This window comes from Narcine bancroftii, chromosome 2, assembly GCF_036971445.1.
Source record: "Narcine bancroftii isolate sNarBan1 chromosome 2, sNarBan1.hap1, whole genome shotgun sequence".
NCBI classification, from domain to species: domain Eukaryota; kingdom Metazoa; phylum Chordata; class Chondrichthyes; order Torpediniformes; family Narcinidae; genus Narcine; species Narcine bancroftii.
Genome location: NC_091470.1, coordinates 171,987,457 through 172,001,676, shown reverse-complemented (window position 1 = coordinate 172,001,676; position 14,220 = coordinate 171,987,457). Strand labels below are relative to the sequence as shown.

Genomic DNA, 14,220 nt, shown 5'->3' with positions numbered 1-14,220 from the left:
CCATGGTCACAGCAGTGATTATTAGACCAGGCAATCTCCTGGCAGTAATACAGGTACATGGTCCTTTATCCAGAACCCTTGGGGGACAGTGTGTACCAAATGTTGGATTTTTCCAGATTTCAGAAAGCCCACCCAAATTGTGCTGCTGTATCCAACCCACCCCCTTCCAGCTGTCTCCCCCGACCATGGTCCCTCAGCTGCCTCCCCCAAACGCTGGTCCCTCAGCTGCCTGGACGTCTCCTCCGATCGCTGGTCCCTCGGCCGCCTGGCAGTCTCCCCCGACCGCGGTCTCCCGGCCACCCGGCAGCCTCCCCTGACCGCTGGTCACTTGGCTGACTCCCCCGACCGCTGGTCCTTCAGCCACCTCCCCCGACCACCAGTCCCCACTTGCGGGATTTTGGAGCTTTCCAGATTTTAGATGTCTGGATAAAGGATTGTGTACCTGTACAGTAAAACCCCCGGTATCCAGCACCTAAGATGATGCCAGTTAAGTGAATTTTCCAGTTGCTTGAGATTGTGTGTTATGTGCATTGGTGAACTGACCACTGGGGTGGGGGTGGGCGATGATTTAAATTATTTTACCTATTTATTTTCTGTATTTTTTAGCCAGTTGCTTGAATTCGGATAACAGGGGTTTTACTATACTTAAGACCTGCACACCAGAAGGAGCTACATCTCAGGCCAAGTGTTCTGGTCTCATTATAAATGGCCACCTACCTGATAATGTGTACATTTGGCCCGGTTTTCCCTGTTCTCCAATGGTAGGACAAATCCAATCCAGCCAATTGCTACCCAAATGCTCTAGTCATCAGGAACCTGACGAAAGATTGGGTTATAACGGGGAAAAGGTGTGACACAGGTCATAGTGGGCAGAGGTTGTGGGTATGTGCGGTGATGGGGAAGATGGTAAAAGTTGTAATGGGAAGTAATAGGGAGAGAAAGAGGACGTTGTAATGGGGGGATACCACAGTTACAAACAGCAGTGGAATACAGCGAGGAAAAGGCTACAGAGGGTGTGGTACATAAAGTAAGGGTGGGGGGGGGGGAAGACTGTAATGAGTGAACAGACAATATTGGGGATAGAGCGGAGTATAGTTTGTAATGGGGAGAGTATGTATTATGAGCTGTAATGAGGAAAAGGTGTGAGCAGACTTTATGTCATTTTAAGGGAAGATGGTAGCCCCTGTGACTGCATCGTCCACATTTCCGTTAGCTGCCGCAGATTCATTTTACTTGCACACTTCTCCCCTTGAGTGACAAGACCTATCCCACAGTCCTACATTATAGCACTGCCTTACCTCGATGCCAGGGATGTTGTAGATGAGCTGTTGCGCAATGTCCTTGCAGCCCTGCTGCAGCGCTTCCACTGGCATCTCGTAATCCGAGTACCAGTCCCTGTTCACGGAATGTGCATAGGCGGCACTGGGGGTGGCATGCTGCACCCGCGTGGTCGTTACGATGCCCGTGGATTTACCTGGGAGGAAGAGTGAAACAATGAGACGATCTCGGCATTCCGTCAGTTCCACCCTCGTCCATCACCACGTTTAATTCCTCTCCCGTCGACTTCAAGTGGCCATGGGATAAATGCTGCATTTTGTTCCTCCTCTCTTTCCCCTTTCACTCCTTATAACATTTCGGCTCCTGTCCTAACTGAGTTGGCATCCAATGTTCCTCTGTGATGACAGAAGAATTGATGCACAATGCCAAAAGTGGTCTGAGGTCATGTTCCAGCCAGTATATAACACTTATGAATTATGCCCAAAGTGGACAGGTGGGGCAGTTTATCCATCACAAGCTCCTACAATCAGCAATGAGCAGGGAACAAGATCTGTGCTCTTCAGCGAGTAGAACAAGGGTCTACAGACGTTGTGATCGTAGTAAATACACAAAAGTGCTGGAGAAACCCAGCAGGTTCTACAGTGTCCATGGGAGGCAAAGATATCTAGCCAACGATTTGGGCCTGAGCACCTTCATCAAGATACCATGCATAATGTTCACTTCAGTTATTTTTTTCTAAAATCTGTACGCGATTGGCATTCCTTGTTGCCCTTGGTAAATACATTCTTAAACCACCAGTCCTCCTGATGAAGGTGAGCCCACTGTGCTGTTGAGTGGGATACTCTGCGGATTTAGACACAGAAAGACGGGAGGAAGAGTGATACATTTTCAGTTTAGCATGGCAAGTAATGTGGGGAAGCTGCAGTTGGTGCTGTTCCTACGCATTAGACACCTTTTCCAAGAACAATAAGGAAACTCTCTCGCTTCACTTCAAATAATGGCACCTGAGATTGGGGATTGGTGAAAAAATATTTTTGGTGGTACACACTTCAGTCTTGGTGGATTCTTGAGGTGCAGTCAACTTGTTCTCTCCTGGTAATTCAGCTTCCCATCAATGAGGCCCAGGTTTAACAACTACACTGCATAAATCAAGCCTCGTCCCTTGACTCTCCTTCTTCCAAGGCCTCCTTTGTAGAAAAGCATGAAGAGGTGGAGAGTACTCTTCATCAGTAACACTGGACAATGTTTTTTTTCCCCAAAAGGTTCGCTTCCTAAAAATAAAACTGGGGATTGTGATAGACAACTTCAAGCTGAACACAAAGATAATTTCAGATTTGCTGTATCACATAGGAAGTTGGAGAAGCGATCAATCAACGTTTATTGAGCTGAGCACGAAGCGTCTAATGGCAAAAAATGTAACAGAATGAATCACACCAGTTGAGACACTGATGATATCATTCTGTTGTCATTGAATCTTCCTGAAGATGATAAATGCGAAACTGCAGATCCAGAAATCAGGATGCCAGAAATCCAGACCACTTGAGAATCTGGATTTTTTGAAAAATCTCCATTTTTTTTCAATTTAGTGGGCTTCTGAGTGTGCGCGTGCGTGTGCAAGACCCACCGATGCACAGCAGTCACAAGCAACCCACATTCTTTTTCTTTAAAACTGCTCATTTTAATAAATGAAACACGCTGTACTTGCTGATGAATAAACGATCAAAATTTAATTTTAAAAGCACTGCCCGAGAATTTGCAAAATCTGAAAATCCACACCAACCCATTCCCCGAACAGCTCGGATTTTCAGACTTCTACTGTATTGGTAAAAACGCTCACTGTGCTGTTGCCTGAAGAACATGTGTATCAACATGTGGTCAATCTATATCAATGTAATGCACAGCATCTATATATGTGAGCTGCCTTTATAGCCCGTCTGCATCTATCCTGATTAACCGTGCTCAGGCCTAAGACAATACTTGCATAGCTCTTGCACTGAGTGCATGTCCAGGCATGCTTGATCTGAACACAACAGCTTGCTTTGTGGGCAATATACTAATAGACTTAAGATATGACAGGAAATCACAAAATAGTTTATATTTTTAAACAAAATTGTACGTGATAGGGAAACGTTAAGGTGATTTTCATGATCAGTAGCCCAAAATCCATAAAGTTGTGTTCAGGAAGCAGAATCTTCATTGTCCAGTGTATTTACATAACAAACACAAAACTTGACCGTTTCTGAGCTCGGCAAAATGTGAAGTTTTTAATAAAGTGATAATTCCAGCTATATAACAATGAATTTAAATTCATATTTTTTATTTGTAAAGTATCTTTACTTTGAGTGAGGTTTGTAAAGGTATCGCCTGGTAACTCTGCATGTTTCGTACATAGACTTCCAGAAAGCTTTTGGGTGGAACTGAGGAGTAGGAAAGGAGAGGTTACACTTGTAGGGGTGTATTATAGACCACCCGGAGGGGACCGAGAACTAGAGGAGCAAATCTGTAGGGAGATAGTAGATATTTGTGATAAGCACAGGGTTGTAATTATGGGAGATTTTAATTTTCCACATATAGATTGGGAAACACATTCTGTGAAAGGACTGGATGGGTTAGAGTTTGTGAAATGTTTGCAAGATAGTTTTTTACAACAATATGTAGTGGTGCCGACCAGAGAAGGAGCAGTGTTAGATCTACTGTTGGCAAATGGGATGGGTCAAGTGACGGAGGTTAGTGTTGGCGAGCACTTCAGGTCCAGTGATCATACTGCCATCAGCTTCAATGTCATTATGGAAAGAGAGAAATCAGGTCCAAGGATTGAGGTTTTTGATTGGGGAAAAGCTAGATTTGAGGAGATGTGAAAGGACTTGCAGGGTGTGCATTGGGACAATTTGTTTTATGGGCAGGATGTAGTAGAGAGATGGAAGTCTTTTAAAGATCAGATTTTGAGAGTGCAAAAGCTTTATGTTCCTGTTAGGTTAAAAGGAGGGGCAAAAGGTTTGAGAGAGCCGTGGTTTTCAAGGAATATTGGAAACTTGGTTCGAAGAAAAAGGGAGGTATACATTAGATATAAGAAGCATGGAGTTAAGGAGATGTTTGAAAGATACATTGAATGTAAGAGGAATCTTAAGAGAGGAATTAGGAAAGCTAAAAGAAGGTACGAGAAAACTATGGCAAGCAGGGTGAAAACTAATCCAAAAGAGTTCTACAAATATGTTAATGGTAAGAGGAAAGCTAGAGACAAAATTGGTCCCTTAGAAAATCAGAGCGGAAAACTGTGTGTGGAGCCTAGAGAAATGGGGGAGATATTGAACAGTTTCTTTTCTTCGGTATTCACTAAGGAGAAGGATATTGGGAGATGTGAGATAAAAAAAGCAAATTGGGTAAATATGGGGAATATAGAGATTACAAAAGGTGTAGTTTTAAGGCTTTTGAAGAATATAAAGGTGGATAAGTCTCCGGGACCAGACGGGATCTTTCCCAAGACATTGAGAGAAGTGAAGGAGGAAATAGCAGAGGCTCTGGCGGTAATTTTCCAAATGTCATTAGATATGGGGATAGTGCCGGAGGATTGGCGCATTGCGCATGTGGTTCCGTTATTTAAAAAGGGTTCAAGGAGGAAGCCTGGCAACTATCGGCCTGTAAGTTTGACGTCTGTGGTAGGTAAATTAATGGAGAAAATTCTTAGAGATAGTACTTATAAACATCTGGATAGACAGGGTCTGATTAGGAGCACTCAACATGGATTTGTGGGAGGAAGGTCATGTTTGACCAATCTGATTGAATTTTTTGAAGAGGTGACTAGGAATGTGGATGAGGGTAGTGCAGTGGATGTTGTCTATATGGACTTCAGTAAGGCCTTCGATAAGGTACCACATGGAAGGTTAGTTAGGAAGGTGCAGTCTTTAGGTATAAATTTTAAGATAGTCAAATGGATTGAACATTGGCTGAAAGGGTAAGGCCAGAGAGTGGTAGTGGATAATCAAGGATTGCAGAGGGATTTGGGCTGCTTAGAAAAGTGGGCTGAAAAATGGCAGATGGAATTTAATGCTGATAAGTGTGAGGTGCTTCATTTTGGTAAGAAGAATCAGAATAGGACATACGTGGTAAATGGGAGAGCATTGAGGAATACAGAAGAGCAGAAAGATTTAGGAGTAACGGTACATCGTTCCCTGAAGGTAGAAACTCACGTGAATAGGGTGGTGAAGAAGGCTTTTAGTATGCTGGCCTTTATCAATCATTGCATGGAATATAGGAGTTGGGAGGTGATGTTGAGATTGTATAAGACGTTGGTGTGGCCTAATTTGGAGTTCTGTGTGCAGTTCTGGTCGCCTAATTATAGGAAGGATATAAACAGAGTGGAGAGAGTGCAGAGAAGGTTTACCAGAATGTTACCTGGGTTTAAGCATCTAGAGTATAGGGAGAGATTGGACAGATTAGGTCTTTATTCTTTGGAGCATAGAAGGTTGAGAGGGGATTTGATAGAAGTATTTAAGATTATGAAAGGGATAGACAGAGTGGATGTGGATAGACTATTTCCGTTAAGAGGAGGAAAGATTAAAACAAGAGGACATGAGTTAAGAATTAAGGGGCAGAGGTTTAGAGGTAACATGAGGGGGAACTTCTTTACTCAGAGAGTGGTAGCCGTGTGGAATGATCTTCCGGGAGAAATAGTGGCGGCGGAGTCAATTGTATTATTTAAGAAAAGGTTGGACAGTTATATGGATGAGAAGAAGATGGAGGGTTATGGGCATTGTGCAGGGAGGTGGGACTAGAAAGGGGTGTTTGGTTCGGTGCGGACTAGAAGGGCCTAATGGCCTGTTTCCGTGCTGTAATTGTTATGTTATGTTATGTTATAAAGTCACAAACAAACCCTGCTGTTAGAAGTTGAAGCTGCTAAATTTTAAGACAATGTTTTGAGCTGTTTAGAAGATTGGCTGAGTAGCCAGGGTCAGAGGGTAGGGAGAAAGTCCACGCTCAAATTGGCAGGATATAGCTAATGGTGGCCCATAAAATTGGAGCTTGAATTATTCACAATATTTACAAACAATTAAGATGGTGGGATTGAAAGTTAACGATCCAAATCAAATTAAATTTTAAGCAAGGTAAATGGAAGCATTAAATTGCCGAGAGATATTAACACATCGAGCATTTCTATAGAACCAGACGTGCAGTGCTCAAAAAAGAGCTGCTCCAGCACCTCATCACCATTTTTGGTGAGTTCCAGCACCTAAAATTTAGCACTGCACGGAACATTACATCACAGAAACAGGCCCCATCTGCCCTTCTGGTCTGTGCCGAACCATTATTTTTGCCCAGTCCCACTGATCTGTACCCAGTCCATGGCCCACCATATCCCTTTCATCCATGTACCTGCCCAAATTCTTACATGTTAAAATTGAGCCTGCATTCATCACTTCAGCTGGCAGCTTGTTCCACACCCACGCAACTCTCTCTGTGTGAAGAAGTTCCTCCTCATGTTCCTCATAAGCTTTTTCCTTTCACGCTTAATTCATGTCCTCTGGTTTGTGTCTCACCTACCCTCAGTGGATAAAGCCTACCTACATTTACTCTATCTATACCCCTTATAATTTTAAATACCTCTATAAAATCTCCCCTCATTCTTCTACGCTCCAGGGAATGAAGTCCTAATCTGTTTAACCTCTCCCTGTAACTCAGTTCCTGAATTCTGGGCAACATCCAAGTAAATCTTCTCTGCACTCTTTCTATCTTATTGATATCTTAAGTGCTATGCATTCATGCCTGAAACATTAGTGATATATCTTTATCTTTGCTAATATAAAGGACACTGTTTGACCTGCTGAGTTTCTCCAGCATTGTGTCTGCAAATTTTCACGTTGAATGCATTGATAAGAAACACAGCATGGACTGAGGCAACACTAACCAGCATCTTCTGCCCACTTCAGAATGGATGTCACTTCATTGCCGAAGGTGGTGTTGCACTGTCTACGTACTGAGGCTGCACTCACACCCACCGTGCCTTCATTTGCCTTAACGCCACACAGATAGGCCGTTGCAGTGCCAGCACTGTCAGGTACCTGGGCATTGGTGTTATATGTCTGGGAAATGAAAGAGAGAGAGAGGGAGAGGGAGAGGGAGAGGGAGAGGGAGAGGGACAGGGACAGGGACAGGGACAGGGACAGGGACAGGGACAGGGACAGGGACAGGGACAGGGACAGGGACAGAAAAAACATCAAACTGAACCTTATCCTTCCACTTTCTAAACAACCACCTCACAAAGGCAACCAAAGGTCATACAACATATTCATAATCATTAATCAATTAAAATTGCCAATCTTGTAAGTCAGCAACAATGATGTAGCCAAGCTGTTTATGGGCATCTTTACTGGGAGTGAGTAATGTCATTGTTGTTAGAAGCATTTATCTTCAGCCATTCCCGCTCCAAAATATATTGAAATTATGAAAGCTGGCTCAACGATTGAGATATTCATGACCTTTGTGCCCAAAGTTTCTGATCAAGGTGAACTCAAAGCTAAGGTTTGTCACTGATGCTCTGTGGAAGAAGCTGGGACCAGGAATGGACAATGGAGTCCAGTATTCTTTAGAGGAGAGCAATTAGAGCGCGGGGAAGAGTTGGGATGGGACCTCCAGTCATGGAAGTGATGAAGAGATTGGGAGAAACATTTGTTTGGAAACTGAGCGGGGATGGTTCTAGAATGGAGAGAGGGGAGAGGGAAAGTTAGAAATACCAGCACAGCAAGATGATGAAATTAAGTATTGGGGAAGGGGACATTCATTCAATGCAGAAGATCAGGGTCAAAAATGCAGACAAGTCATGGAGTTTCAAGGTTAAGTTGATTTCTATGAGGGGAGCGCAATGATTTTGCCCACTTCACCAATTCCTTTTTACTCTTTGCAAATCCCCTCCCCTCTCCCCACATTGGTTCCTTATGCAATTGCAATGAGAGGGGACTTTAACTGAGCTGATTCACATCCCAGAGTAGAGCCAGGGATGTGGTAGATGCAAGTTGAGCAAGCAGCTTCCCACAAAACAGTTTATTGCTTCTCAATAGGAAAGAACCATGACGACCATTTCTAACAGAGGGGAATCCCAATTTCCCATTAGTGCTACCTAGATATTGACAGAATATATAGAAGTGGTTGGGAGATAAATTGGGAATGGTTTGTTAGAGCAGGTCCCACACAAACATTTTAAAACACAGAATTTTTCCAGGTGCTTTTGCAAGAGTGCTCAGAGAGTCATGATGGACTGTCATTTGCAAATAGCAACAAATGTAACAACAGGCAGTAGCAGCTCTGTCTGGAAAACAGAACTTACTGTCTGGAAGGTCATGTCATCTTTGCAGATAGAGAGCAGAGAAAAACACTTTGCCCTCAGAGTTGGGGGGAGGAGAGAGAGAGACATCAGTTCCAGAGGGACAAGCTGGCAAGTTTTGGAACATGGTCTGGTCAAAGGAGAGGACTGGCTGTCTGGTTTTTCCCTTGAAATAGGGGTAATAGAAAGGAACTCTGTGGTGACCTGAAAGAAAGAGGTTATCATGTGGAGAACCCTGAAAGGGGCAAAGTTTTGTCTGCAAGACACTGGAGTGGCTGTCCTGAAACAAGAAAAACTCTCTCTGAAAACCAACAAAAATCCTTCTGAGTGGTAACCATTTACTTGTTAAGCTCCAAAGCCTGGTGAACTTTATTAATGTTAACCTATGCACAGTATAAGTATCAACTGCAACCAGTGAGATTGGACTGTAAACCAAAGAACTTTGCTGAACTTACACGCACATTACACACACGTGCGCTTAGAATTAGAAGGGGGTTAAGTGAGTCAATAGAGATAAGTTAGATTCTATTTCATGTTCAAAGATAATTAAAAGCGACTTTTGTTTAAGTAACCCTTTGTCGTGGTGGATATCTATTGCTGCTGGGTTTTGGGGTCCTCTGGACTTGTAACAGGATATAATAAGACCAAATTCAATATCTCAAACACTATCTGGGCTGGGGATTAAGACAACTTGCAGTGAATGATTAAAAATAAATACCTTTGAAAGAGCCACATGTGGAAACTTATCCATTTCCAAGAAACCTTCCTCTCCACTTTGGTGATCCAATTGGCCTTTCAGAATTCGAGCAGCGGTTACCGTGGGAATTCCCATTCCTGAGAGAGGAAACAGTGAGGTCAACAGCACTCTTCCCTCTGTGCTTTCCTAGATTACCATCGCATGTTTTAGTCTCCATACATCTTAACTTTATCCATAGTTTTATCCTTGCCAACAAGACATGTTCTAACAAGCCTACCACAAGTAGAATAATTAAAATGTCTGTTCATTTTCTTAGGTGTTCATAAGAAGCAATGAAAACTGTTATGGAAAACCAATCTTATATTTTTGAAGCAAGTTACCACAAAAGGAAAGGCTGTGAATGTTGTCTTTAGTAAGGCCTTTGACAAGGTCCTACATGGGAAGTTGGTCAGAAGGTTCAGATGCTAGGTATTCAAGGTGAAGTAGTGAATTGGATTTGAAAATGTTTGGATGGGAGAAGCTAAAGAGTAGACAAAGGTAAAGGTGAAAGTAAAGGTTCAATTATTGTCATGTAATACTACATTTAGAATACAACATACATGTAATTCTTTAAATTTTTGTCTACCATAAGGCAGGTGGAGGGTTGCAACTTTGTTTAGTGCCCCTCCCAGGTAGTAGATCACCTAGTTTGCAGATGACACTAAGATTGGAGGCATTGTGAACAGCGAAGAAGTTTTTCAAAGCTTACAGAGGGATCTGGACCAGTTGGCAAAATAGGATGAAAAATGGCAGACGGAATTTAATGCAGACAAGTGTGAGGTGTTGCATTTTGGAAGGACAAACCAAGGAAGGACCTACACGGTAAATGGTCTGGGAATGCAGATACATTATTCTTTGAAAGTGGCTTCACAGGGTTGTAAAGAGTGATTTATGAAGGTCAAGATGTCAAAAGCTAAGTATTGAGCACAGGAGGCAGGATGTTATGGTGAAATTGTACATTGGCAAATTTGGAGTATTGCGTGCAGTTTTGGACACCTAACTACAGGAAAGATGTCAATAAGATTGAAAGAGTGCAGAAAAAAATTTCTAGGATGTTGCCCAGATTTCAGGTACTGAGTTACAGGGAAAGGTTAAAAGGGTTTGGTCTTTATTCCCTAGAGCATAGAAGAATGAGGGGAGATTTGATAGAGGCATTTAAAATTATGAGGGGGATGGACAGCATAAATGGAGATAGGCTTTTTCCACTGCAGGTAGGTGAGCTACAAACGAGAGGACATGGGTGAAGAATGAAAACGGAAAAGTTTAGTGGGAACCTGAGGGAGAATTTATCCACACAGAGAGTGGTGGGAATATGCAACAAGTTGCCACCTGAAGTGGTGAATGTGGACTTAATTTTAACATTTAAGAAGAATTTGGACACATATATGGATGGGAGAAGTGTGGAGGACTATGCACTAAGTGCAGCTCAGTGAGACCAGGCAATAATTAGGGAAACTAAAATCTCTCAGCAATACCATGCTCTTAATCTTAAAGCTACCTGTAATTCACTTACACATCTGCTTCTCCAATACCCATTGTCCATTGGGGAGTCAACAACACAGTCAAATCAAAATGATCATTCCCTCTTGTTTCGATGTCCTGCCCGGAAAGCCTCAATGGACAAAACCCAAGAATATCTTTTTTAAGCACTGATGTTAAAACTTCACTAATCACCCCAATCTCCTCTCTTGTCTGCTCATCTATCACACCTTTAGCATCTGTACTCCGTAACACTGAGCTGCCAGCCTCGACTTTCTCTCAGCCATGTTTCCATTAACTGGCATGGTTAGTGTAGTGGTTAGCACCATGCTGTTACAGCACTAGCCATAGGGACTTGGGTTCGAATCCAGCACTGAGGAGTTTTTACCCTCTCCCCATGTCTGCGTGGGTTCTCCCCAATAGCTCCGAATTCCTCCCACCATTCGAAATGTTCAAAACATACTGAGGGGTTAATTGGACGGCACAAACTCGTGAATCGAAATGGCCTGTTACCGTGCTGTCATGAGAGAGTTCATCCCACCCTGGCCACGTTCTCTTCCTCCCCCTTGCGTCAGGCAGAAAATACCACGTGCTTGAAAACTCAAACCTCCAGATTCAAGGACAGCTTCTTTCCTACTGTTATCAATGGGTTTCACACTGGCGAAGCTACTCTTGTACTGTCTTTTAGAACAATACTTTTCTCTATTCCCTGATCTCCATTTGATGACTGTCATGGCCTCTCCCTCACTGCTGTCTCGTTTTCTGCACCACCTCTTGAGGGAGATGGGTGGCCTGGATAGCGCACCAAAAAAAAGCACTTTACCCAATTTCGGCACACATGACAATAAAATGCATTCATCAGCAGATCACCCTGTCAGGATATTGGCTCTCCCTCTAGCTCACATTCTAGATTCAACGACAACTCAACACAATTTAATAATCCCGTAATGTTAGTAATCCTCTACTGCTGTTGCGTACCATCTCCGAGGAAAAGAATAATATTTTTGGCAACACCAATGTTGAGTTTTTGCAAGTTGAGCGCCCGTTTCAGTGTTTCCTGAGCTTGGTTTCTCCAAAAGGTTGGGCTCATTTCATGCTCTGCAACAAGCAACACAAGCTGATTAGATTCAAGGACTCACTTGATTGATTCATCGCAGCAGTTTTTAATCGATATTTCAGACACAAGTTACTTCACCAGCGTTTGGCACGTAAGCTGCTGTCCTGCTCCTATTTATTGCAGATCAAACTAAAGCGTGGTCATGGGTTTTTATGGCCCTCTCTTGGTAACTTTTGTCCCAATGGCCACAGCTCCAGCAACCTGGGTTCGATTCTAATCTCCAGTGCTGTACGGCATTGGGACGTACCCCCTGTGACCACCTGGGATTCCTCGTGTTTTCAAGTTTCCTCTCACATCCAAAGTTAATTACTTCATGATTAGAGATTGCCCCTGGTAGAGGACCAGGCAATATTTAGCTCTGGAAATGGATTGCCATACGCTGCACATATGACAAAGGCATTCAAAGTATATCAGCAGGAAATGACATGCAGGCACCTTAGCAAACAGAATATCCATAGTATTAGCATATTTTCAGTCCTCAGTTTCCATTCCCACCAGGATGAAGTACAGTTCCTGCACGTGGTGCAATTATTACACATGGTAATAATGTGCGACTGGAGGAGAAAATTAGCTTCAGGTTCGCAAGACACGAATGCTTATTACAGGATGCGATTAACTGTTACGGAGAGAGAGAAAAAAAATGGGAAATCACCCCCCCCCCCCCACCCCACCCCCTCCCCCTTAACCAAGCTAAAGATCCAAAGCCGCAGGATGCAGGGCTCAGCAATGAAACATCGGCCTGTCGGTGCTCGAGATATCACTCAGGCCCACTCCCAACACAGTGAGACAAACAACACCACAAATGGAACATTAAGTGAGATGAATGGCCTCTGTGCTCTGCCTAACCTGGTGGAGGCTGCCGCATCTGATGATAGATTCGCTTTTTCTTGAGTCCAGCAGGTCTACTGCCTATTGAAGTTGAAGAGATGGGAACATTAAAAGGGATCATATCTCTGCAGACGCCAAAAACTAGAGGTTATTCAAGTGTCCCCGGACTTGGAGTTGTCACGTAGTTAATGGCCATAAATGAAATGAACTTCAAAATTAAATTGAAAAGGGTGGGGCGGAGGTTCAAGGAGATGTTCTACCAATTGTCACAGGGATGCTTCTTGCACGGTCAACGGAATGGTAACCTGGTACATTTCAAGATCCCCACAGCGCTCAACCCATTTCCAAGACAATGAAATGCAGGGAGGTTCCATGTGGGTGTATGACCCACCCTATATCTGCCAGGTTATTAACCAGAGCTAAAAATTCAAATTAAAGCCCACTACACCACTGTTGCTGTTGTCCCTCATTCTCACTCCAGGGCCTACTCAGGATGAAAGCACTTAACTGGAGGACTGAGAGACACCGTTGGTTGTTCAGGTGTTCCATACATAGAATTATGGCTCACTAACATGGCACGGTTATTATAACAGTCAGCGTAGCACTGTTACAGCACCAGCGACCCGGATTTGGATCCTGTGCTGTCTGTAAGGAGTTTGTATGTTCTCCTCGTTTCTGCATGGGTTTCTTCTGGGTGCTCCCACCATTCAAAATAGTACAGGGGTTACAGGGGAGGGTATTCAGGGGACATGGGTTCATGGGCAAGAAGGGCCTGTTACCCATGCTGTATGTCTGAACTATAGTCCTTAAACATCAGTAGCTTAAACACTTTGACTCCAAATGCAAGAACTAAGACTCTCAAGCTTCCTGGCTGGTCCCATTAGCGGACAATGGACAGATGTCCTGGTGGGAGAGGAGTTTCATGATTCTCTGCAACTCTGCCTGCAGGGAACCCCCTCACCAAGGTTTGATGGGGGAGCAAGCAGGTGGTTGCAGGTGCAGATGGTGGTTTGGGGTATTGGAGGTGCGCTAACCTCCTCCAAGGGAGGACACTGCCCCACCCTATGGCCAATAAAGTCTGCAAGGGAGGATGCAATGAGCTGAAGAGGCAACAATGAACAAATGAAATAGGACAAATGAAACACAATAACACATGAAATTACAAGACAAATATAGATTGGCAATGGACAAATGATTAGACATCACACTGAACAAACAATTTAACATTTCATTTAAATTCAAGGAGGAAGATAGTATTAAGTGACACCCATCTATCTTCGTGGAAGATCGTATGTGCTGGATGCAATTCTGTGAGATATTTACAAATAAATCCACTGTAAAAAGAAAGGAGCAATGGTTAGCATACCAGGAAATGGTTGGGAAGAAAACCTGACTGCATCCTCAAGAACAAATTCAAGAATAACAAAATCACTGAAACATAACAGGCACTACACAGCTCCAAAAATT

At 43.4% G+C, this 14,220-nt stretch overlaps 1 protein-coding gene across 10 annotated transcripts in view; it reads right to left on the bottom strand.

The window, feature by feature from the left end:
* Positions 1–14,220, bottom strand: part of LOC138754606 (alkaline phosphatase-like) — a 114,967-nt gene that overhangs the window by 44,401 nt on the left and 56,346 nt on the right. For 9 of the 10 annotated variants that reach the window (XM_069919102.1, XM_069919106.1, XM_069919108.1 and 6 more), the window contains 5 exons: positions 12,772–12,834; positions 11,787–11,906; positions 9,312–9,427; positions 7,181–7,355; positions 1,299–1,474 (listed from right to left, as the gene is read on the bottom strand). In XM_069919102.1, the coding sequence (XP_069775203.1) occupies positions 1,299–1,474; positions 7,181–7,355; positions 9,312–9,427; positions 11,787–11,906; positions 12,772–12,834 (650 nt within the window). The remainder of the gene's footprint in view (positions 1–1,298; positions 1,475–7,180; positions 7,356–9,311; positions 9,428–11,786; positions 11,907–12,771; positions 12,835–14,220) is intronic. The other variant, XM_069919109.1, reaches the window with a different exon arrangement.